The 24,021-nt window shown below is 34.4% G+C and overlaps 5 protein-coding genes and 1 long non-coding RNA gene across 6 annotated transcripts; 3 read left to right on the top strand and 3 right to left on the bottom strand.

The window, feature by feature from the left end:
* Positions 1-5,051: 5,051 nt before the first annotated feature.
* On the bottom strand, positions 5,052-10,669 carry LOC121725959 (glucoside xylosyltransferase 1). The gene is made up of 6 exons (XM_042113161.1): positions 10,333-10,669; positions 9,894-10,221; positions 9,541-9,733; positions 7,503-7,618; positions 6,258-6,437; positions 5,052-5,843 (listed from the first exon to the last, which is right to left on the bottom strand). Exons 1-6 carry the CDS (start codon positions 10,446-10,448, stop codon positions 5,679-5,681), a joined length of 1,098 nt encoding a protein of 365 aa, XP_041969095.1. The 5' UTR covers positions 10,449-10,669; the 3' UTR covers positions 5,052-5,678.
* A 199-nt stretch (positions 10,670-10,868) lies between these two features.
* Positions 10,869-12,325, top strand: LOC121725962 (optic atrophy 3 protein homolog). The gene is made up of 4 exons (XM_042113164.1): positions 10,869-11,151; positions 11,228-11,396; positions 11,545-11,687; positions 11,810-12,325. Exons 1-4 carry the CDS (start codon positions 11,010-11,012, stop codon positions 12,145-12,147), a joined length of 792 nt encoding a protein of 263 aa, XP_041969098.1. The 5' UTR covers positions 10,869-11,009; the 3' UTR covers positions 12,148-12,325.
* Positions 12,325-13,592, bottom strand: LOC121725960 (probable DNA-directed RNA polymerase III subunit RPC6). The gene is made up of 4 exons (XM_042113162.1): positions 13,341-13,592; positions 13,061-13,268; positions 12,704-12,955; positions 12,325-12,576 (listed from the first exon to the last, which is right to left on the bottom strand). Exons 1-4 carry the CDS (start codon positions 13,538-13,540, stop codon positions 12,337-12,339), a joined length of 900 nt encoding a protein of 299 aa, XP_041969096.1. The 5' UTR covers positions 13,541-13,592; the 3' UTR covers positions 12,325-12,336.
* A 1,936-nt stretch (positions 13,593-15,528) lies between these two features.
* On the bottom strand, positions 15,529-17,035 carry LOC121725963. Its single transcript, XR_006035466.1, has 2 exons — positions 16,427-17,035; positions 15,529-16,348 (listed from the first exon to the last, which is right to left on the bottom strand). It is a non-coding gene; the product is annotated as an uncharacterized LOC121725963 (long non-coding RNA).
* A 2,348-nt stretch (positions 17,036-19,383) lies between these two features.
* LOC121725961 (CDAN1-interacting nuclease 1) lies at positions 19,384-20,930 on the top strand. Its single transcript, XM_042113163.1, has 5 exons — positions 19,384-19,619; positions 19,715-19,867; positions 20,163-20,307; positions 20,405-20,454; positions 20,546-20,930. The coding sequence occupies exons 1-5, from the start codon at positions 19,498-19,500 to the stop codon at positions 20,922-20,924; spliced, it is 849 nt and encodes a 282-aa protein (XP_041969097.1). The 5' UTR covers positions 19,384-19,497; the 3' UTR covers positions 20,925-20,930.
* Positions 20,931-23,041: 2,111 nt separating this feature from the next.
* On the top strand, positions 23,042-23,693 carry LOC121726200. The gene is made up of 3 exons (XM_042113438.1): positions 23,042-23,218; positions 23,290-23,405; positions 23,482-23,693. Exons 1-3 carry the CDS (start codon positions 23,156-23,158, stop codon positions 23,642-23,644), a joined length of 342 nt encoding a protein of 113 aa, XP_041969372.1. The 5' UTR covers positions 23,042-23,155; the 3' UTR covers positions 23,645-23,693.
* The last annotated feature ends 328 nt before the right edge of the window (positions 23,694-24,021 follow it).

Here is a 24,021-nt window from a genome sequence, read left to right as displayed (position 1 = left end):
TAAGAAAAAAAATGTGTATTTTTTATTAATGGCTTTTTTTGGAAAATCTAGCAGATTAAACTGGTTCTTTTTTATTTTAAATAGATAGAGAAAGTTTTCATCTTCTCATTGCTAGAGTCAAATTATTTTCTCACTTTTTGCCATCAGATTCTGGTAGACCTATAGTTTTGTTTGTACCTGTATACCTATAGACGTATATTATAATTTATCCACAAAAGGATGTGTAAATATTGTCAGTCTGGGATTTCGATCCTTATGTATTCCATTGTCGATAATTAATTGTGTCTGGCAGTCAGATATACTTAGTATTCACACGAACTAAGTTAATATTTAAATATTGTTTTTGCCAGGTACAAGGTTACCCTAAAACACGTGAGTGCATTTGTTTCCTGCATGTGTTATATTATAACTAAACATTAGTCATTCTTAAAGTTTTGTGTACATTAAAATGAAACCAAAATATATTTAAAACGAGTTTTCAGTTTGAACTGTCATCAAAATCTAGCTTTACTTGAGCTAAGTAGTAATTTATAAAGTTTTTGTAGTATCTCTATCTCAATAATTACTAGTACTATTATAATTTCTACAACAAGTCATCTTTCTGATTTAAAATAAACTGTCACATAATATTATGCATAAATGTTTTCAGTAAACCACACTATCTCTGAGCAGCTACTACACGACCGTTAAGATCATCTAGCTATGGTACCTACAGAGCTTATTGTAGGTACCAATAAGGGGCAACTTAAACCAGCCCGGAATTTCCTTTTTTTTTTAGGCGGGGCAAAAACTGAAAAATGCCGCCCCGCCTCTACTTACGTTTATTTTCACCTTTATCATCCATATAATTTCAGCTATCATTAAGTAGAATATATATTTAACAGGGTAGGGCTTAAAAGCGAGCGGGAGCCGGGCGCGTATTTTGAACTATACCTACGCGCCTCGCAAATAATAAATGTTCGTGCAGCACGCTGCACGTCTCACTCCGCGCTCAGGGTATCGATCAAGTTGATATTATGGCCATGAAATTGCTGTGCTTGTGCTATTATTTATTACGTGGTCAAAGTCAAAATATAAATGATGAGTTGTCCATTGGTCCGTGAAGTGTGAATTTGGCCGCCCCCTGAATTTGCCGCCCGGGGCATAGGCCCCGACTTGCCCCCCCCTAGATCCGGGACTGACTTAAACGTTGTAAAAAAACTAGATTCTCTACACTGTAGAGCAGTTATCCCCAACCCGCGGACTTTATATGTGGCCCACGTGATTGTCACCAGCCCGGTCAGGGACAATAATATTTATTATTTAAGTATAACTAGCGACTTGATGTTAAACCATTTTGAAACTCACGCCCACCGGCAAAATAATGTAAAGTCGTCGTGAAAGACGTGAAATTTTTTCCACTTTAAAATATGTAAGTAGTTAATTTTGAGGAACGTTATTTTTTGACCCTAAAAAAATGTTTTTGCGGCCCTCGACACCAAGACAAAGACATGTTTGTGGCCCGTATGAGAAAAAGGTTGGGGACCACGACTGTAGAGTCTACAGAACTAGAGTTATGTTGTTCGAACGTATGAAACGTACCTTTTTTTTTGTGTTTATTATGATTAAGTGTTTATTATGGCGCTATTTTGTTGCGGACGTCATCTAGTATCAATTAGATCAGGGCTTCCCAAACTATGAGTCGTGACGCCCCGGGGCGTCGCGACACTGTCCCAGGGGCGTGCATGTCAACACAACCAAATCGAGTGCGCCGCGCGCATTATGTCAATCATACATCCCGGGATTCCCGGGCAGTCTAAATCCCCGGTTTCAGAAGCTATGCTCAGAAAAACAAGCGCAGCCTTCACATTAGCCAATTTAATATCGTTCATAAATATCTCTTTTAATTTTTATGCTTATATTTTGATTTGGTCATTAGGTATTTCCTAATGAAAATATAAATATCCAAAAAGTGTTTAAATATTATGATAACCTACGTAGGCTGGGTCTAAAATTAGAAAGTATTTTTGGGGGCTAGGTAGAGGGGCGTCGTAAAGAAAAAAGGCAAAGTCCCAAGGGCGTCACAGTACAGATTAGTTTGGGAAGCCCTGAATTACATGACGCCCGCAACTCCATAGTAGGTGCCGTACATTTTGTGGAATAAGAAGTATCCTATGTCCTTTCCCTTTTTCCCTATTTTGTAATTTGGTACATCATAATAATCGTACATGTTGTTTTGTATTGTGGGAGAAAACAATAAAGATTTTTGATATTTTTTTCCCGGGACTCAAAGTATCTCCATACCAAATTTCAGCAAAATCGGTTCAGCGGTTTGGTTGTGAAGAGATAACAGACAGGCTGATAGACGGACAGTCAGACAGACACAGTTTCGCATTTATAATATTACTATTTACCTACTATGGATGCAAATGACTGGATTAGTCTGATGAGACGGCATTGTATGATCTAATGAAGTTCAACCGCCGTCGACCATCGTACGAAGCAGACAGGTTTTTAACTATACCTCTATAATGGCTCTAAATAGTTATTTATAACCGACTACTTCTAACAGGTTTGTAGCACGAAGGCGCCCAGTGAAACTGTCTATCTTTCTGTCTGTATGTCTGTTTTGTCATCTCTTCGCGCCCAAACCACCGAACCGATTTTGCTGAAATTTGGTATGGAGATACTTTGAGTCCCGGGAAAGGACATAGGACATTTTTATCTCGGAAAAATATACGGTTCCCGTTGCCGCGCACATTAATACACAGCTACTTTAAATAAGCAGATAACACGGTAATTATTAAAAAATTATATGCACAAGACAAAGAAATACTAAATTAAAATATTATTATTTGGTTAACTCAGATGAGAATACCTATTACCTACAATAACGATTATACCTAATAATTACCGATTTCCCACGGGGCGCGGGCTTATTTTAAATTCGTTCCACCGCAGATTATTCTTGCGGATTTATAAAAAAAATTGTTTAAAAATAAAAATTCTATTTTCAGGTCCTTAAGTAGGTATTTATAATCCAGTGAACAAACTCTGTTCAGCTGCAATTTAATCTAAACGTAAACAAAAGTTAAATTCAGCTATAATACATATAATATTATGTTCTTGTGTTTCTGTTACGCACATCACAAAATCCATACTTCCAACTAATATTATAAATGCGAAAGTGTGTCTGTCTGTCTGTTACCTCTTCACAACCAAACCACTGAACCGATTTAGCTGAAATTTGGCATAGAGATACTTTGAGACCCGGGAAAGGACATAGGATACTTTTATCTCGATGAAAATCGGAGACTACTCCGCCGTTTGTGAACCGATTTTCATTATATTTATTTTTATTTCATTATATATATTTTTTTTGTATGTTCGACCTAGTGGTCGAACATACAAAAAAAATATATATATCCACAGCCGAATATATAACCTCCTCGTTTTTTGGAAGTCGGTTAAAAAATGTACGGTTCCCGCGAGATAAACTAATTTTGGCGCAACGGAGTCGCGGGCGTCATCTAGTTTTAAATACATATTATCGAACAGTAACGCGCTTTGGAGTAATGTAAACCCGCTATGATACAGGATATAGGAGTAGTAAAACCAACTGATAATACTTTGGGGTGTGTAATTGTGTATGTTTCCATTATATTATTATTAATTCACTCTGCAAGTAGCAGCGTTGAAAGCGCTTTTTTGTGATTTTAATGGGCAAGCGCCCCAGCGTCATGAGTTTGCCCATTCCAAAAGTTTTGAGAAAAATGTTACTTTAAGCGCTGCCACTTTTACAGTGAACTCGGTACAGGGAACTCATACACACCCTAAGCTCTCAAGTATTATCACTTTATTTTGTTACACCTTGTATAAGGTTCTCTTAGCTGTTTATCGTTAAAACTTAAAAGTATTTTAGCTGTTCAGGTCGATGTTACCTTAATTATCATAACCATAAAATCCAAGTTTATAAGTATTAATTAGTTACTAAATATCTAGTACTTAAGTATAATAAAACTCAGTCAGTGAATATATTAGTTATATTTCAAATACATTGTAAAAATACAAAACTGTTTAAACTACAATACAAAATGAGGCAGATGAACAATACTCTTGTGAAACTTACCGCTAAGTACTTTATGGTGAATATTACACCTTTCTTAAAATATGTAAGTTCGTATTTTTAAAATACCTAAATATAATAATATCAAAAATTCGAGGAATAGTCTAACAATATCAGCATTATATTAAATATTTACATAAAGCAATACATTTTTAGTACCTGATAGTATGTACATATTGTGATAACAATTTCTGTTTTGTGCAAAATATTAATAACGAGAACTGGAAATTCATGGTCTTTTATCTTAGCTGTTAAAGAAAATATTTTATAACTTACGTAACAATGTTATAATGCAAATGTAACTAAAAACTTAATTAATCGAGGTATGCAAGTCTGGAAACTTAATTTACGGTCTACGGATACTACATGGTATAAAATAGACTACAGAGTATAATATTATATAATACTTAGGTTCATGGTAACAATTTCATAAAACAGAGCAAAATAAGTCTAATATCTTGCATTGAAATTTTAAAAAATTTAAATGTTCTTACTAAATTTAATTGTCCTTTTAGATTGTACGAGTCACAGAGATAAATCAAGATAGAACGGCGACGCGCGTTGGTAAGGAATCGATCGTGTCAATTTTTGCTTTGCATTTAGTTAGAACAAATAACCCGTGGAAAGAAATACCTCATTTCGACCGATTCACTTTCGTACTTCTGTTTTTACAATTAGACACTGCACAATGAAGCATTTTTGCACAACCGCTCCGGTGTAATCAAGACGTGCGCACTGACTAAATGAACGTTCAACAAATCTTGCTCACTTGTGCAAGATTGAAACACGCATACTCCACCCGCTTAGCCGTTCTATCTTGATTTATTTCTGTGGTACGAGTCCTGTGCGCATTTTAAATCTCCTCAATAAATCTACTAATAAATCAGTGGTATAACTATAAAAAAAAAATTACACATTATTTTATTAGTTATTATTAACGTGACGATTTTTACTCACAGGTGACAAGGCCACATCAATTTGCCACGGGCCCCGCATGTTATAGTTACGTCACTGAAATAGATATATAGTAGATTATTATAATATAAATTGATTGTTTAGTACAATTTATATGTTAAAAAAGCGCGACCAATTGGTATATTAATGTTTTCATATAAACCATACTATAGTTTGCTGAGACTTTTTCCATATCAGATCTAAAGCACAAAATAGACGATAATTCAGCATTACATGCGTTACGTGCTGACATGCACGCATGATCGTTTATTGCATTGATTGATGTGAATGACATGCAAACTACGTGCTATACATTGATTGACCTGCAATATGTGCATGATCGTTTCGCGATCGGCATGTCATGCAACAATTAATACTGTCACGTAGATGCATGTCATGCTGAATTACCATCTAGGGAGCACTAGAACACTTCAAAGATTCTTAAAGAATAAGTTATCGTTTTATATGCCTAATTATCAGCAGCCAGCTACGATGACACGGTAGATTCTGATAGGAAATCTATCGATTGCCGCTGTCGATAGATTTCCTATCCATGGCGGCCATAGTAATAAGTTGGGCGATAAAATACACCCCCTACCGGCCTTAGCTACGCCACTGGCTACCTAACATCGGGCGTCAGTATCTGCAGCGGCAGTTTCAGGAAGGCGTCCTTCATGTTCCCGCAGTAGGAGTCCGGGGCGGCTGTCAGATACTTATCCATGTTGAGCACCACTTGGCGCGGGTCACCGCCGATCTCGTACTCGTCTATCGCCCGGTAGATTGCCTGGATTAAAAAATACAAAGTAAAAAAAATACGTCATATTTTTCGTTTTTTTTTCAGAGAAAATGCCTCGGATTTTTGTAACACAGCCCTGTACTGTTTCTTACCTTTATTCCTACCTATATTATAAATGTGAAATTGTCTGTGTCTTCACGCTAATATAATTATTATGGTTGAGTCGATTTACATGAAATTTGGTATGGCGATATATAAGAATATGATGGAATACATAAGAATATGATGTCTTGGTTACGAAAAAAGGGTTTTAAATTAAGTTGCGGAACATCTCGTTACTCGCATTGTGTATAGTGAAAACTATGTAACCATATTTAGAAGACTGCTTACTAGCGTAAGCGTATACAAATACAATACGCTCATACTAGTAAGCTAAAAAGCAAGCAATAATGACTCTAGTACCTGAAAAGCGGGCTGCTTGTTGTTGTGCGCGGCGCGGCGGCTGGCGTGCAGCACGCTGACGCCGGCGGCGGCGCGCGCGCACGCGTCCCCGTACATGCACTGGTCGGGCCGGTAGTTGTGGCGGCACGACAGCACCCGCACCGCGCCCGGGTGGTAGTGAAATATTATATTGATTATGTCCTGAGGAAAAGGTGATAGTTACAGTTATCCTGCTGCAATATTACTATCAGTAATTATATCTAGGTGCTTTTGAGTTTTGAGTCTTGAGAGTACTATGAGCTATATTGTATATATACTTGTGTACCAGACAAATAAGGCTGATTTTCCTGTCACGCTAACCGTCAGCGCGCGTAGCTCGTCAGCGCTGAACAATCAGCTCGGATCGTTTTTGTCTCGCGCTGATCACCATGACGTACAGACGCGAATAATGTCGAGGTTAGTACGTAGTATGTTAGTAAAAATTGTTGGCACGTAGTGCGTACTATTTAGCAAAGAAAAAATGTCTGATAAAGAAACATCTACATGTTGATAAATTAATCGAGCAGAGAATATTCGCCGGTGCATTCTTTATATTATGTTAGTTTTGTTACGCGCATCTTTGTTTCGATATAATGGCTCCGAAGCGTCCCATAAACATTTTCTTGGTCGAACTTCGTCAATTACTCGACCGGTGCGGTGTCTATATCACGATTCACCATGATTGTATCCATCGGTACGCGCGGCGCATATGCCCGCGTAGCTCTCAGCGCTGATGGCCGTCAGCACTGAGCGATCTGCGCAACTCGAAAACGCTACATATACTAACTTCATACATATTGATCCATCAGCGCCGACCGCCAGCATGTGGTCCGCGTGACAGGAAAATCAGCCTAAGTCCATCATGTTATGGAAAAAAGTATACTAATATAGACCATGTTTATACAAGATAATGTTTTCAGTTTTCACACATGAGAAATATCACAGGCTACCGATAGTAAGTATCAATCTGGTATAGTATTGTGATTAATCCTTCGATCGTGGATTCTTGGAAATCTGTTGTTATTCTATTGTGTCTCGCTCACCGGTGAGCTTATGGGGCTTGATGGGTTAATTGATGATTTAGTTTTTTACAAAGATAACCAGCTAACTTGGCTGTCTAGGTTTGAAGGTAAAAAAATGTAGGTATTTATTTTTCTATGATTGACATAAGACATTATAAATTATATTTATTCCAGCTGAGAGGCCTTAGTGAGGCTGAAACATTACCTGATCTCCCCAAGGTATATAAAGCTTCCACTTGAGCATTATTGGAGTCACATAGTCCACCCAACCAAAGTTTCTCATTCTTGTTAGATTCATGAGCATCACTCCTGAGTTTAAGCCTGGAAATTATTTACAAAAGACAGTTAATCCATACTAATATTATAAATGCGAAAGTATCTCTGTCTGTCTGTCTGTCTGTCTGTCTGTCTGTCTGTCTGTCTGTCTTGCTTTCACGCCAAAACTACTGAACCGATTGCAATGAAATTTTGTACACAGTTATTCTAGAGTCTGAGAAAGGACATAGGCTACATTTTGATGTGGGAAAATATCTTATTTCCATGAAAATATCGATGAAAATTTATTCGCATTGCGCAGGCCAGCGCTCATCCCGGGGGTCCTGGGTTCGAGTCCCGCAGGCGGAACAAGTTTTCAATGTTCCTGGGTCTTGGATGTGTATTAAAATAATATTTCAAAAATCTTAAATATATTTTATGTATAATATTATAAAAAATCCAGAAATATATCGATGCAATTTAGTTCTAATACGATTCAACAGATGGCGTTTTATTTTATTTTAGTTCTAATACGATTCAACAGATGGCGTTTTATTTTTTACTTAAATATATTTTATGTATCTATACTTCTATACTAATCCATACTAATATTATAAATGCGAAAGTATCTCTGTCTGTATGTCTGTCTGTCTGTCTCACTTTCACGCCAAAAACTAATATTATAAATGCGAAAGTATCTCTGTCTGTCTGTCTGTCTGTCTGTCTGTCTGTCTGTCTGTCTGTCTGTCTGTCTGTCTTGCTTTCACGCCAAAACTACTGAACCGATTGCAATGAAATTTTGTACACAGTTATTCTAGAGTCTGAGAAAGGACATAGGCTACATTTTGATGTGGGAAAATATCTTATTTCCATGAAAATATCGATGAAAATTTATTCGCACTAGCTGTTGCCCGCGACTTCGTCCGCGTGGACTTCAGTTTATAGCGCGCGATGTCAACAAAATTGGTGTCAAAAGCTTTTATAAAAAAACCCTGGTACCCCTTAAATCAATACAGCTGTGCAGTGTGCACACAATAAGTATTTCATTTTTTTATATTAAACTTTATATTTTATGCCAAATTTTAAAGCTTATTTAGCCCTCCAATTACACAACTTTACCCATAAACTATTTATCATTGATAGATTTAAGGTTACGTCACTGCACAGATAAAGTACTGAGTTATTTAATACCGTAGAATAGATATAACAATCGAAAAAAATCGAAACTTAAAAAGATGATACCACGTCTTATAGAAAGACCTTTGAGCAAGCGTCAGCGCGATGTAGAAGACGCACGGCGCCATCTATTATGAATTGTTGGAACTAACTTAATTTGAACAAATTTACGCATTTTCACCCCCTTACAACCCTTTTTTCCAGTAAAAAAGTAGCCTATGTCCTTTCTCAGGCTTTAGACTATCTGTATACAAAATTTCATTACAATCGGTTCGGAAGTTTTGGCGTTTGGCGTGAAAGCGAGACTGACAGACAGACAGACAGACAGAGATACTTTTGGCGTTTGGCGTGAAAGCGAGACTGACAGACAGACAGACAGACAGAGATACTTTCGCATTTATAATATTAGTATAGATTATGTGCACACTGCATAGCTGTTTTTGGGTATTTTGATTAATTAAGGGCCGCGCTACACCGGAAGCACTTACCAGGGTTTTAAAAAGTTTTTAAATTTGACACAAATTTTGTTGACACCGCGCGCTATAAACTAAAGTTCACGCGGACGAAGTCGCGGGCAACAGCTAGTTAAATATATAAATTCTATATTAAGATTCTTAACACAATGCATTAACTTTAGTGTGATACAAATGTAATATTGTTGTTGGTCCCAGCAAAAGGCTTAAAAAAATTGATTCTAATAAGAGTAAAAAAAAAATATTCTGATCATTTTGACTGACAGACTTTATAATGCATAATATTTTTTAACAAATGTGTGATGTTTATTTTGGTGCAAGGCCTTAAAAGCCACATACCATATTGTCCATAAAAAGGATGTTTAGCAAAACGTGGATACCACGACACATTAGGGTTGTCGTCTTCGAGGGCCATGGCAGATATTTGTGAGCTGTTGAACTCTGTAAACTTCTGCCACAGGACCTCCGCTGGTCCCAAAAACAGTGTGTCAGTGTCAACATATATCATGGTGTCTATGTGTGGGACTAGATCCTGAAACAGTAGTTAATTGTGTTAAATTAGTAGTAACATAACTTTTATAATATTGCCTGAAATTGTTTCCATATTTTATAACTAAAAATTTTAATATGTTTATGGACTATTATTATTATTATAATAATTTCAGGATAGCATCTTGATAGTGTATACTTACTGGTATGAACAATCTTTGAGCAGCACATTTGCTAAATAAATTCAGCCAATCTTTTTCATGGGCTTTGGGAAATTTTATGTCATGTATTTCATAAGTCAAACGGTATCTTGCAAGTTTCTGCCATGCTTTCAGAGTGTCTTCGAACTTATTTTTAAGGTTTTCATCACTAAATATTATAAAACGGACTGGAGATTTGGTAAACAGTAGGACTGACTTCACGACGTTGAGGGATTCATTGAATCTTGAGTCACAAACAACAAACGATATTGTTATAGTATTCTCGACAGTTTTCTGCGATACAGGTTGTGGCGGAGGTAGTGAAAAGTCTCTAAAACATATAATTATTGGCTTTATTTAATATGCACGTTAGCTAGTGAAATGACGATATGTTTGCATATTAACATACAAGTAGGAAGTTATATTTCCATAGTTTACTTACGTTTTAAGTTCATTGTTTGAAATTTTAGCTGTCCTATTATTTACAGAAAAAATATAAACGACCACAATAATAAAGCATAGCAAAGTGAAAGTTTTAAACAAACTCGGTCTCCTCATACTGAAGAAGAGTAGTTATCCAGGGGGTTTCAATGAAATCAATTCCTGTGGGGGGTTCACTGTTTTATATTATTATTGCAACAACCGTAGGTATATGTTGACAAACTAACTTATGACATTTAAGCTAGAAATACTTTTGAGCATTTTTGTACGTGCACATTTGTTACATTGTGTTATTTGTAATATGTTAATTAAATTATAACCAATTTTCTTAATTTCGTTCTCGATCTATTTACAAATAAATTTTTTTTTTATCTTCTTCGGGTTTTCAATTTTTTAGATTTGACATTTGATTTCTTTATTATGGCTTTAACTATATTGTACACTTCTTTGCATATTAAATCGTAATTTGAAAAAATTGGTAAATTTGTTTTCTGTGGTCAGAAATGTCACTGTGTGTCACTGTCAAAGTAAATTTGGGACAGTCTGCCATAAGCCATTGCATTTTTCATAATTTCCAAAGATTTTCAATAAATAGATCCTAGAAGAAATTACTTTAATGTAGAACCTTACTAGCATTTAACGTAAACTTGAAGTCCACAGTTATAAACATATTTAACAATGGTTGTTGGCGCTTTTCCCATTGCAAAATTATCGGTTTTATTAATAAAACAAATCAGTAAGCCCATCGCAAATGCCTGCAAAGAACGAGCCAAAAATAGTCCCTTTTTCAGGACTTACGTGTGTATGCCTCCAGCTCAATGTAAGATTTATGCAATCGTAATATTCTATTATGTAATAGTATGTGAGTAAACAAACTAAATATAATCCTCTTTCAGTTTACAACTGGTGCGAAGTGAAGGCGAAAATGTGGATATTAAATCTAGGAAAGCCTGTGAACATTCCAGTGCTAAGCCAAGAGATGGCAATAGAGCTGGGAGCCAACTTACTGGGCGAAAGTGTTATATTCATTATTGGTGCTGGTTTACTTATTGTAGAATATAACAGGTGATGTCACCGTTTTCATTTCCCTGTGTTTACTAACATTTATGCATATATTTTAATCACTTATAAGTTACAGCTAAACTTTTCTTCTGGTGTGTACTTGTCATAAAATTAGTTCTACTTTGAAAAATCTATAATAATATAATTTCAGACAAAGCAAAAAGGAGAGCGCAAAAGAAGCAAAGCGGGAAGAAGAAATGCAACACATTACAACAACAATAACAGATCTTTACTTCACTGTTCAACAGCAGCAGACCCAACTCAAAGAAATGGAAAGACTGGTCCATTCTATAAGTATGTTTTCTATACGCAAATAAGACAGAACTTTGTTTTCAAAATCTGTATAAACTTAAAACCTTAACAGAGCAAATAAAATATCTTTCAAATATTTTATATTCAAAGACATCTATTTTCAGGTGGTCAGAAACCAAAGTCTCCTCCAACTCCAAGTAAAACTGATACACCTGCAAAGGGAAACACACCACTGTCTCCGGAACTGGGAAATAAGCCGCAGAACATAAGTTATATGCAGCAGTACATTCCAGCTGGCCCTACTCCATACCCCGACAAAGGCCTCATACTGCAGTCCCTCAACTACATACAGATGGACGTATTCAGCTCATTCTTCACCAAAACTAGTCACACAGAAATAACTCAAACCGAAAAACCCTCAAAGAATGATTACAAACGAGAACCGGCTGTGGTCTCTCATGCTCTTAATGACATTGAAAACAATCTAAGGAGTTTGTTTTAAGATTCCTGGGAGCAGATTATTAGAATTATTACTATAAGTTATTAAATATACTTTTAAGTTCATTCATTTGTAAATTTTTACATGTATTATTCTAGCTTTAAAATCAGTGAGACAATGATATTTTAAATATCATGAATTTGTTTGGGTGTTAGTCATTGAGAATAAAATGTACAGTTACTTTGTAGCTTTTTATTGATCTAACCATTCGCTCATGTATTTACAAGTCTGTGGAGTGATCAGTCCTACGGAGCAACACTTCTGTACTAGAGGACAGACTCCGCACGGCACTTGTACTAACCCTGGAGGAGGAATAAGGGACTCTATTGCCCGGTATACTTTGTTACCATCAGGGTAAACACTGCTCTCTGCCTTACCATCATAAACTAAGGTATTTAAAATTGTTATCACATCTTCTACTTCCAGTTTTACCTACAACAAAAAGCATACAAAATGTCATATACTATTTTATCAATTATTGTATTAAATAATAATAATATGTTTAAAAATACAACTATTTGGGCAAATGCCTAAACCAATAATAAAAATTACTACTTACTTTACTTATGCCTAAGTCTGTAATATACTTCTGCACTTCAGCTGCAGTTGCATAAGATTGAGTTCTGCCGACTATTGGTCCCCGTGGGTTATTTTTTATTTTATCAGCCCGCTGTTGAAGAAACCTTAGGCACTGTCTGTTGAGGATGTCCACAAATTCTGACTCAAAGTCTTGATCCTGATACCAAGCTCCACCAGATATTGACCGGTCTGGTTCTAAGTTAAAGAGCATGTACACTTTCTTTTTCGATGCCTAGAATACACAAAAATACATAACCCATGATAGAATTAATATAATACAAATTATCATTATAAAATGGATCTAGATTCTTTGTAACAATATGTTTTGATTACTTACATTTACACATTTGACTGCTTTGATTAGTTTTTTACTTTCTAAACTTTTCAACACCTTTGTAAGTTGTGTATTGGCAAGATTGGATCGCACCCTTATGTCTCTTATCCAGATGCCTTTGTTACCCGCTTCTTCTATTAGATTGTAAACAACTTTTTCCTCGTTATCTGCCCCTTTTGCTAATGTTTGCTTAGAACTTTGATTTTTTAACCTACAAACACACTATCTTTTAGAAGCAAGTATTATAATACGAATGGTAAGAATGGTAACACAATAATATTACTTGTAAATAAGTTTTCCACCCTGGTTGTAAAGATCGAACATTCCTTGCTGTAGGAGCTTATTTATAGCAGCAACTAGCTCAGCAGAAGAAAGCTCAGGTACTGCACTCGCCATATCTTTATCTGAAACACCTTTCGGATTTTTTCGAGCGACACCTAATATTTTCTCTAATACCACATCGTCGGACTTATTTTCACTCATTTTGATAGAAATTAAATAGTTTAATTTATTATATAAATAAGAAATACCTAACAAAAATATATATTTGTCTTCTTCGTCTTCATTTTTTTTATTGACCACAGATTACTAGTATATATTTGTAGACACTTGTTGACACTTGACATCTAGTTTTCTTTAGAAATAAAATCAATTAGGTAAAATTCCATTTATGCCAAAATTGCCAATACATGTTGCAAATTATGTTATCGTCTATTGTTGACGAAGATGAAGAGAAACTAGGAGGACGGCGGGAAACTCGAACGCGGGCGGTCGTGTTTTTCTCAAATTTTATTTGTTTATTAGTGTTCAGTGCGGGAATATTGTACATATTTTTGTAAATATTTAATTTTTATTATCTTTCTAGTTTATTTTATATTTTCTTCTCGGTAAGTGTATTTATTTTTGTACTATGAATCGACCTCCGGATCCCGGAGGCGGGAATTTTTGTGGCCCAATTCCACAGCCCGGTTATTTTGTTACGTTGGATTTTGATGAGTCCAATAATATGGACACAGAAGAGTCAATAAGTCAAAGAACGTACAAACGATCTCGTAATGATTTTATTGACGAGCTGACGTGCAAACAATGTAACAAAGTAACTAGAGATAGCGCGGGAAATCGTATTAATTGTAAGTGTATACTTGAAAAGGATAATGCTGCTAGCATACGTGTATCCTCAGCCTCAGCACCTGAGACAGAAAGAAAACATATTGGCAGAAATTTATATAATGAAAATGATGTTTCCCCTTATTTAATTCATGTACAAAAAGTTACAAAAAATGTCTCTGATGGTACGCAACTACACCCCATCACCTTTGGTGACTTTTTAATTAAAAATAACATTTATAATATTATTAATGGCTCTCTAAAAAAAATTGGTCGGAACAGAATTTCTGTTTCATTTCAAAATTACAAAGATGCTAATACATTTATTAATAATTCAATACTCGCTGACAATAATTATGAAGCTTTTATACCATCTTTTAATGTCGTTAGAATAGGTATTGTGAGGGGTATACCAGTTGAATGGTCACCTGAGGAAATAATAAATAACATTTCTACACCTACCGGTAGTGGTAAAGTTGTGAAGGTCAGACGCTTAAATTATAAAACAATGGTGGAGGGTTCTCCTGTATGGAAACCGACTCAGTCAGTTGTTGTATACTTTGATGGTAGGGTTCTGCCAAAAAGAGTTTTTATTTGTTATAATTCACTACCAGTTGAGCTCTACATCTTTCCCACTATACAATGCTTCAAATGTTGTCGGTATGGACATACCAAAGCTCAGTGTAGGTCAAAATCACGGTGTATCAAGTGTGGTCAGGAACATGATATGGATTCTTGTAGTGTTAATGAGCATGAATATTTCTGTTGCTTATGTTCTGGCCATCATATGGCTAATAACAAAATATGCCCAGAGTTTAATAGGCAAAAATCTATAAAAATACACATGGCTGAACATTGTGTCTCTTATGCAGAGGCCAATAAAGAAATTCCTTCCTCATATAAATCTTATTCAGATACACTATCCACTCCTAAATTTAATTTATCTACTAATAATAATAATAGTTCATCTGATAATAGATCATACAAAAAAACTGTAGTTGCTAAGCCTCGTGCTCCTTATAGACCAATGAAAGGTTATGATAAAATTGCCCATAACAATGTGGTAAAAGAGTTTTCTTTTGATAATTTAGAAAAAAACACAACACCAGTACATGAATACAATAAAGGTATAATAAACAATTACAAGAATAAACTTTCTTCACTTACAGATGTAATATCATTATTACAAACCCACTCACAGAACGATAATATACCGTCCATCGTTGCCCCTTTAATTCAATGTATAATTAATATTCTACAATATGGCCCAGATCATTCAGTGGAACGCTCGAAGTGTAGTTAATAAAAAAAGTGACATAGCTTATTTATTAAGAAATTATAATCCTTTTTTATTTTCTTTCTCAGAAACTTGGCTTAGGCCAAGTAATACTTTTAGATTTAAGAATTATAATACAATTAGAGAAGATAGGTTAGACGGCTATGGTGGTGTAGCCTTTCTCCTTGAGAAAAACTACCCTTTTAGCCTTATTGATATCCCTGTACATAGTTCAGAGCTATCTATTATAGCAATTAGTGTAAATAATATATGTTTTGTCTCTGTATATATTTCCCATGCCTCTATTAATATTTTAAATGAATTTAATAACATTTTAAGCTCTTTACCAAGACCTTTAATTATAACAGGTGACTTTAATTGTCATCACCAGTCATGGGGAAGCTCCATTACTAATAGTTATGGTAACAAGCTGCTAAGTGTTTTAGATCTGAATAATCTATGTGTTATAAATTCTGGTGAGCCCACAAGGCGCACTAGTCCAACAGAAGGCAAAAGCGTTGTTGATTTGACTATTTGCTCCTCACAGTTTGTAACACAATTAACATCTTCGGTTCTATCATCCACTTTTGGAAGCGATCACTTCCCCATATTAACTACCTCTCCTTTTGATAATTCTCAGGCTCCTATTCAAAATGTCAGATTATTTCCCAGGTATAACCTTAATAATGTCACCGATAAATGTTGGAAGAAATTCAGTAGTAAAGTTGATGTAAAACTGTCACAGATATTTCCAAATGAAGATGACTCTATTGATGCTCTCGTTTTTACAGATGTCTTGATAGAAAGTGCTAATGAAGTTTTTCCAATAAAAAATGAATCATCTTCCATTCCCAGCCCACCGTGGTGGGATAAAGAGTGTACGGAAGCTGTAAAAAGGAGAAAGAAGGCTGAAAGAATGTATAGTACAAATATGTCTCTTGAAAATTATTGGACATTGAAAAACATTATAAATAGCACCAAATTACTTTTCAAAAAGAAAAAATCTGAAAGTTGGCAAAAATTTTGCTCCTCTCTGTCCCCGAATTCTCCTCCAACTGTTGTTTGGCAAAATATTAGGAGGTTCAAATCTGCATACAATACTTCTCATTCTGTTTCTCTTCCTAGTTCTATTGCAAATGATTTTCTTGACAAGCTTGCTCCTCCTACAGTCAATCTTCCTAACCTATTTCATAACAATAGTACAATAGATGAAAATGAAGAGTCTTCAGAATTAAATTCCTCCTTTACCATGGCCGAATTAAAAAATGTACTTTCGTATGTATCGGATTCCTCTCCTGGGCCTGATGGTATTTATTATTCATTTATTTCTCATCTAAACGAAAACAGTTTATCAGTTTATCTTAGAATCATTAACTCAATTTTTGAATCTGGCAATATTCCATCAGAGTGGAAATGTCAACTAGTGTTACCCATTTTGAAACCAAACAAAGATCCTTCCCTCTCATCTTCATATCGTCCAATAGCCCTCTCGTCTGTTCTTCTAAAAATAATTGAACATTTAGTCAAAAACCGCCTGGAGTGGTTCGTTGAAAGTAACTGCCTGCTTTCTTCATCTCAATATGGTTTTCGGCGTAATAAAAGTACATATGACAACTTAAGTTCTTTTACCACCGACATAAGATTAGCTTTCAGCGCAAATAAATTCGTTCTTTCGGCCTTTTTAGATCTTTCTAATGCATATGATAGTGTTATTATATCAATATTGAAACAGAAACTAAGACGTCTAAAAATTCCTAAAAAAATTATTTCATTTATTATAAACCTGTTAACTGATAGATATATTATTTTCTATAATAATGGCCGTAAATACATAAGAATTGTTACCAAAGGTTTACCACAAGGCTTAGTTTTGAGCCCTCTGTTATATGACATATATACTTATGATTTAGAATTGGCCATTGCAGAGTTGTTGGATGTTGATATTTCGCAGTATGCGGATGATCTGACCTTATATGTTGTAGGGAATAATGCTGATGATGCTTCCGCTAAGCTAACAAGAGCCTTGCATTTTCTTAAGCGTTGGTTGGACAACCACGGCCTAGATTTATCCCCAACTAAAAGCTCCATAGTTCTTTTTAGTCGAATGCGCGTAACTCCTCAAGTTAGAGTATTTTTTGATAACATTATCATTTCACAAAAAAACCATCATAAATTTTTAGGTGTCATCCTGGATGAAAAGCTTTCTGGAATTCCACATTGTGATTATGTTGTAAGTAGATGCGAAAAAAATGTAAATATCATCAGATGTCTAGCAGGCGTATGGTGGGGTGCCCATCCATTTTATCTAAAATTAGTGTATAATGCTTTGATTCGCAGCATATTAGAATATGGCTCTTTCCTTTTGGAGCCTAGACGTGTATCAGGATTTAAATCTTTAGACAAAATCCAAAGTAAATGCCTCAGAATTATATGTGGAGCAATGAAATCTAGTCCAATCAACGCTTTGCAGGTTGAATGTTATGATCCTCCTTTACATTTACGCCGTCAATATTTATCCGACAAATATCTCTTTCGATGCCTTCAGCTTTATGATCATCCTATTATTGCGAAACTTCAAACGCTTTCCTATCATATTTCCGAAAATTCATACTGGTTAAATAAACAAACCCCGTGTTTAATTGTGAGCTATTTTAAATTTAAATCTCTTACTGCACCTATTCATTCTTCTTCTAAATTACCGATTTTTTCTTCTTATTATGGGGCTCTTGTGTCCGCTCCAAATATTCTGACCATTAATATAGAGAAGAACTCTTTGAGGGCCAATGAAAGATTTAATGATATAATTAATACACAATTTAAAAATCATCATTATATCTTTACAGATGCTTCTAAAAGTAATATTAATGGCCATGTTGGTGTAGGTGTATTCCATTCCCAGTACAATATTGTCCAAAAAATTAAACTCCCTCCCGAATGTACCGTATTCTCTGGAGAATGCTTAGGGATCTTAAAAGCTTTAGAATATATTTTATTAGCCAAACTTAAAAAATCTATAATTTTTACAGACTCTCTAAGTTCTATTCAAGCTCTTAACAAGAATCCATTTAAAATTAAACAACAACATCCTGTTATATTCGATATAAGACAGTTATTAACAGATGTTACCAAGAAAGGTACTTCAGTTTCATTTGCTTGGATCCCTAGTCATTGTGGAATAGAAGGAAACGTTAGAGCGGATTCTCTTGCCAATGATGCACTAACGTGTGGTGACTTAAATCCATACAAAATTTACTACCCTGATTTATTAACTTTACCCAAAATTCATTTAGAGACGTCATGGAAATCGTCATTTGATCAAAGTCATAAACAAAAAGGAGCACATTTCTATAGTATTCAATCCGAAATTGTATCAAAACCATGGTTTTATAGTATGAATTTCAATAGAAAATGTAGTAGTATTATATCACGATTAAGACTTGGCCACACTTGCTCGCCAGACCATCTTGCTAGACTTAATATAATTAACAATTCTTCTTGTGCCTGTGGTGCTGAGGTTGGGGATGTCAACCATATATTCTTTTCTTGTCCTCTTTACAACCGTTCCCATTTCCTTGATTCATTGTTAAAGAATAAAATTCCTTTTCCTACTTCAGTTATTTGCTTATTGCATTCTAGAAAATATATTATATATCAAATATTAGCTGATTTTATATTACATAATAATATTGAGATTTGATATTTCTATATTTAATTATAAGTATTCTTTTGTAAATATATATTTTTTCCTGATCCTGTCCTGAATTCCTTTTTCCAAATTCCTCGTTTTTCGTAATAATTTAATTTTTTACATTGTTTTTCCCGTTCGTCATTGGCAATGTACTATGTGCATGCCATTAAAAAAAAAAAAAAAAAAAAAAAAAGAGAAACTAACGTTTGAATTGTCACTGTCAATTTGGTACTTATAGACGACGAAGAATAAGTATTGACCTCGGCTCCAATTTTGTAAAAGTATTGTTTTATCAGATATAACATTTACGTTAATAATCTTGTTGGAAAAACTATATGACCAAATATACGGTGTAGCGACGTATTCAGTATGTCGTCAAAAGATATTAAACCTATGTCATTAAAAACATACAACAGTATTGTGCGAGATTTTCATAAAACTACTCTATTTAGCAGAAAAACAGAAAATGAACTCAAAATGAAGTACAAAGAGTAAGTACTTTAACTAATCGTTATATTCTAAATGAAATGAGCATGGCATAATAACGCTCATTATTAAATCATAATCTTAAATGTTGTGATTTTAGTGTTCCAACATTTACCATGGGTAGTATTATTTCGTTGTTGGTTCAGAGGTCGATGAAGCAGAGTTACCGAAAGTCTCCTTCCATATCTAGCAAGTATATGGACTTGTACAAAGAATTGATGAAAGAGAATAAGAAAGCTGATGTTATTTTAAGGTGAAGAAAAATGTTGTTTTTGTACCCTGATTCTGCTTGTCCAATATTAATTAACTATCAGCAAATAAGTATTCCTACAAACATCAGACAACTCATTTCTGAAGTTTTGACCAAATATAACTTTTAATGTGTGATATAGAAAATACCATTTTGTAGTTTTAAAGAGTGTATCAATACTACATTAATATTATAATACTGTATTAATATTGCATTTGTTACAAGCCACATACTTGTGGTTTAAATTATAATTCTTTATATTTTAGTGTGTTGTAAATACTAATTTTATTCTTTTCAGTTTGGCTGAAAGTCAAGGTATAAGTCCCGCACTGTTTGTAAGGTCTTTATTACAAAATGTGTCATCTGACTCCCTTGTGGTTAAAAAATATGTAAAAGACACAACTTTAATAGAAAATAAAGATTTGGCTTTTCAAGTGTTTGTGGTAAGATAATTTTCTAATCAAAATATAATTTATAAATAAGAACCAATTTTATTTTATATTAATTTAAAATACTAATATGATTCTTAAATTATTTTAGGCCATTGTAAATGACAATCAGTATGGACCCCATGCTGATATAATAAAACAGTAAGTTGAATAATGTGTAAATAAAATTCAATTCAATTGAGTTTTTGAAATAATATCACAAACATGACAATATTTTCTTTTTCAATTTCAGATCTATTGGTTTGGAATATGAACTACGCTTGGAGAGAGAATTGAGGCTTCTCAATATATCTTTCTCTGATGAGAAGCTTTTGAGGATGCGTGGATATGATAAAACTCCCGACTTTAAACTTGATGTTCCCATAGCTATTGATGGGTTTATAGTAAACTGGATAGAAAGTAAAGCACTTTTTGGAGATGAAGAGAACCATATGGGCTACTTGAAAGAGCAGCTGATTTGTTACTGGAACCGATTTGGGCCAGGGCTTGTTATATACTGGTTTGGCTACTTGGAGACCTTGGAATTGACATCAGAAGTGAATAATATGTTTATATTGCGCACAAGACTTCCAGATAAGGAGCATATAACTCAATACAAACTTGATATGTAACTTTAATAGACTTAATTTTAATTATGTTAACCCATTAATCCCCAAAATAAAAATTGGAAATCTATTGTGTCTGCGATACCAACAATGGAGGTGTTAAAATGCAATTCACCGAGTAATAATATTATGATTATAAATATAGTACTAGTTGTTTTCAGGGTAGTTTATGTTCGAAATGAATTACCACTTATAGCAGCTCTACAAGATGGGCCAGCGCTGGGCGATCGAAAGGCGCATGCGATGGCCACGCAATGGACGCAACGCCTCTACATGATGGCCATGTTCAGTTGTGATCTAAACGTCGTTCAAGATGGACGTGTAAGCATTAGCCATTGCGGCAATGCGAAACATGCGTTTTTAATAATTTATGACTTCACCAGATGACCCGGTGAACTTCGTATCACCTCCTATGAACCTTCCCCCAATATGAACCTTCTCTTGAATTCTAGGAATAATTATTTTGAGACTAAAATTAAAATAATGGTTTCTGGTAGTGATGGTGATGACAATAATGAATGTAATAATAGCATATTAATATTATGCTTTCCGTTCTTAAAACAACACCGAAACTCCCAAAAATGTCTTTAAAAAGTCAGGAGTTATGTATATAAGTAATGTAAAAGGCAAAAGCTATAATAATTATTGTAAAGTTTCATTAAAATCCGTTCAGTACGGTAGCTTTTAAGTAACAAACATCCATACATACATACAAACTTTCGCCTTTATCATATTATTATTATAGCTTCATTCATTATGAGATCACGTACTCGTCATTTGGAAATAAATTCGTAAATTGTAATACGAATTACGACGTCCTCACTCGACCGCGGTCAGGCACCGACTACTGACTAGCGACCAGTGTTTCCATATCTTATCCTCGAAATCTGAATCGCTATGTCTGAAAATCTGTATTATATCTGTATACGACAAAAAAGCTAAAATCTGTATTTAATTATATTATTCATAAAGTAGTAGTCAAGTGAAAAACATATTTATTTTTGATACATCTACTTTTATTCATTTTATTAATCATAGTTTTACTAACATTTAGTTTGAATCATGGCTCGTTTTTTTTTTATTTTAATAATTGTTTGATCAAGACTAATCCTTCCGATAATTGAATCCGTAGTGTCGTGTCTGTACCGTCGTGGCTGCGAGTTTTCGTTTTTATCAAATTAATTGAAGAAAATATTCTTTCTACTGTTTAACTGGAGTGGGGTAGGCATAATAAGGCTAAAACTATCTCTTTAGGACCAAAACATTTTAAAATATGAGCCATTTACTTATATTATTTTATGTATTTTCACATGAAATTTTTTATTTAAAAATCTGTACAAACCTGAAGTGAAATCTGTCATCTGTATCAGGAGCAGAAAATCTGTACCAATCATAGACATAATTTATACTAGGTATATATTATGTCTATGGTACCAATACAGATAAATCTGTATATATGGCAACACTGCTAGCGACCAACGAATACAATACTCACAAGTAGCTGGCGACTGTCGTATCGCCATCGCTGGGCCATCATCTTTTGATGTGCGGCCGAAAAAGTAAAAACCGCGCCATTCTACGGCCAGTGCTGGCGCCATCGGCCATCCTACGCCACTACGTCCTCCCCACGCTGGCCCATCGTGATGGCTACGCTGGACGATCGTGTAGAGCCACATTTACATAATTTAAGAACGGAAGAGAAGATTATTTACTTTTTATACATAAAATATAACGTAATAGTGTTTTTCGTTAAAACGTATAAACTATAAATAGAGACTCATCCAATATTGCGACAGTCTACTTCTCACTTCACACGTTAGGAATTTTCATACCAAAATTATTGCCTAGCACAGCTTTATATTAAAAAGTCAAAATGTCTTCTTTGTCACGACAGCTGACATTTAAACTGTCAATATCAGCTGTAGTCAAGAGCATAAATGCCAAAAACAAAAAAAAAAAACAAAAAAAAAACTTATAATAATCATTAATAAGTCTATGCTTATAATAAACTGTCGGTCAAGACTCAAGACTCAGTGTCATAAACTAGTATATATATTATTGGAAAGTCAGTATATATATATATATATATATATATATATATATATATATATATGTATTATCTATGGTCAAGAGTGCGCATAACTTTTGAGGTTACATTCCTAATATTATTTTGTTTACATTTTACGAGACTTTGAACTACTTAAAAAGTACTTTTAATATGTGCTTATCACATCACAATGACTGAAGAAAAAGATATTTCTACTAGGACATGGGCAAGAAATGTCAATAGTATTTTAAAGGTAACCTAATCGTGTAAGTCAGTGAGTTATAATTTAATAATAAAGAAGTGTACAAGTATAATACTTTATAGGATGGATATTCAGATGGCGTTATAGACGGACAAAATGCTACTTATCAATCGAGTTTCGATATGGGCTACTCACAAGGCCTTCAATTTGGATTAGAATTGGGCTTAAAGGAGGCTAAGTATGTGAATCAAATGTAACATTTCAATCTGGATATATGTATTCCCATTGTCAATTTCAATTTAATAATCTTTCAGGAGACAGCAAAACGGAGTACCCATACCTCAATTAAGTGATTCTAGAAGAATTAATTGTCAGATATGCATAGCTGGTGATATTGATAGAAAAAATATTGGAGATTTATTCAATATACAAAAAGAGAAAAATGATGAGTACCTGAGCAAATCTGCAGGATTATAACAAAACCAATGATAAATTATCTTCGTTTTATTAATAAAAACCATCTAAATAATGGCTTAACCCATCAATCCCCAAGAGGCAGCCTTGGACAACAATTGAAAATTTGTTGTGTCTGTGATACCCACAACCTACAATGTAGTGTTGGTAAAAATAGCATTAGCAATAATAATTAATTGTTAAATGCCTATTAGCAATAATTAAATTAATTGTACTTGCTAAAAAATATGTTTGCTAATATTATCGTGCGCAGCAACCGTCTGCGATCATGATAAAAATCATGTGCATGCTGTTTCGCACCGTGGTGCTAACTGTTAATGAATTGGTATTTTTTCACTTGATGTGAAATAATACACAATGCTAGTGGTGCGATGCGAACC

This window comes from Aricia agestis, chromosome 4, assembly GCF_905147365.1.
Source record: "Aricia agestis chromosome 4, ilAriAges1.1, whole genome shotgun sequence".
Lineage (NCBI taxonomy): Eukaryota > Metazoa > Arthropoda > Insecta > Lepidoptera > Lycaenidae > Aricia > Aricia agestis.
The sequence above is the reverse complement of the archived record's forward strand: the minus strand, read 5'-3'. Positions and strand labels throughout refer to the sequence as shown.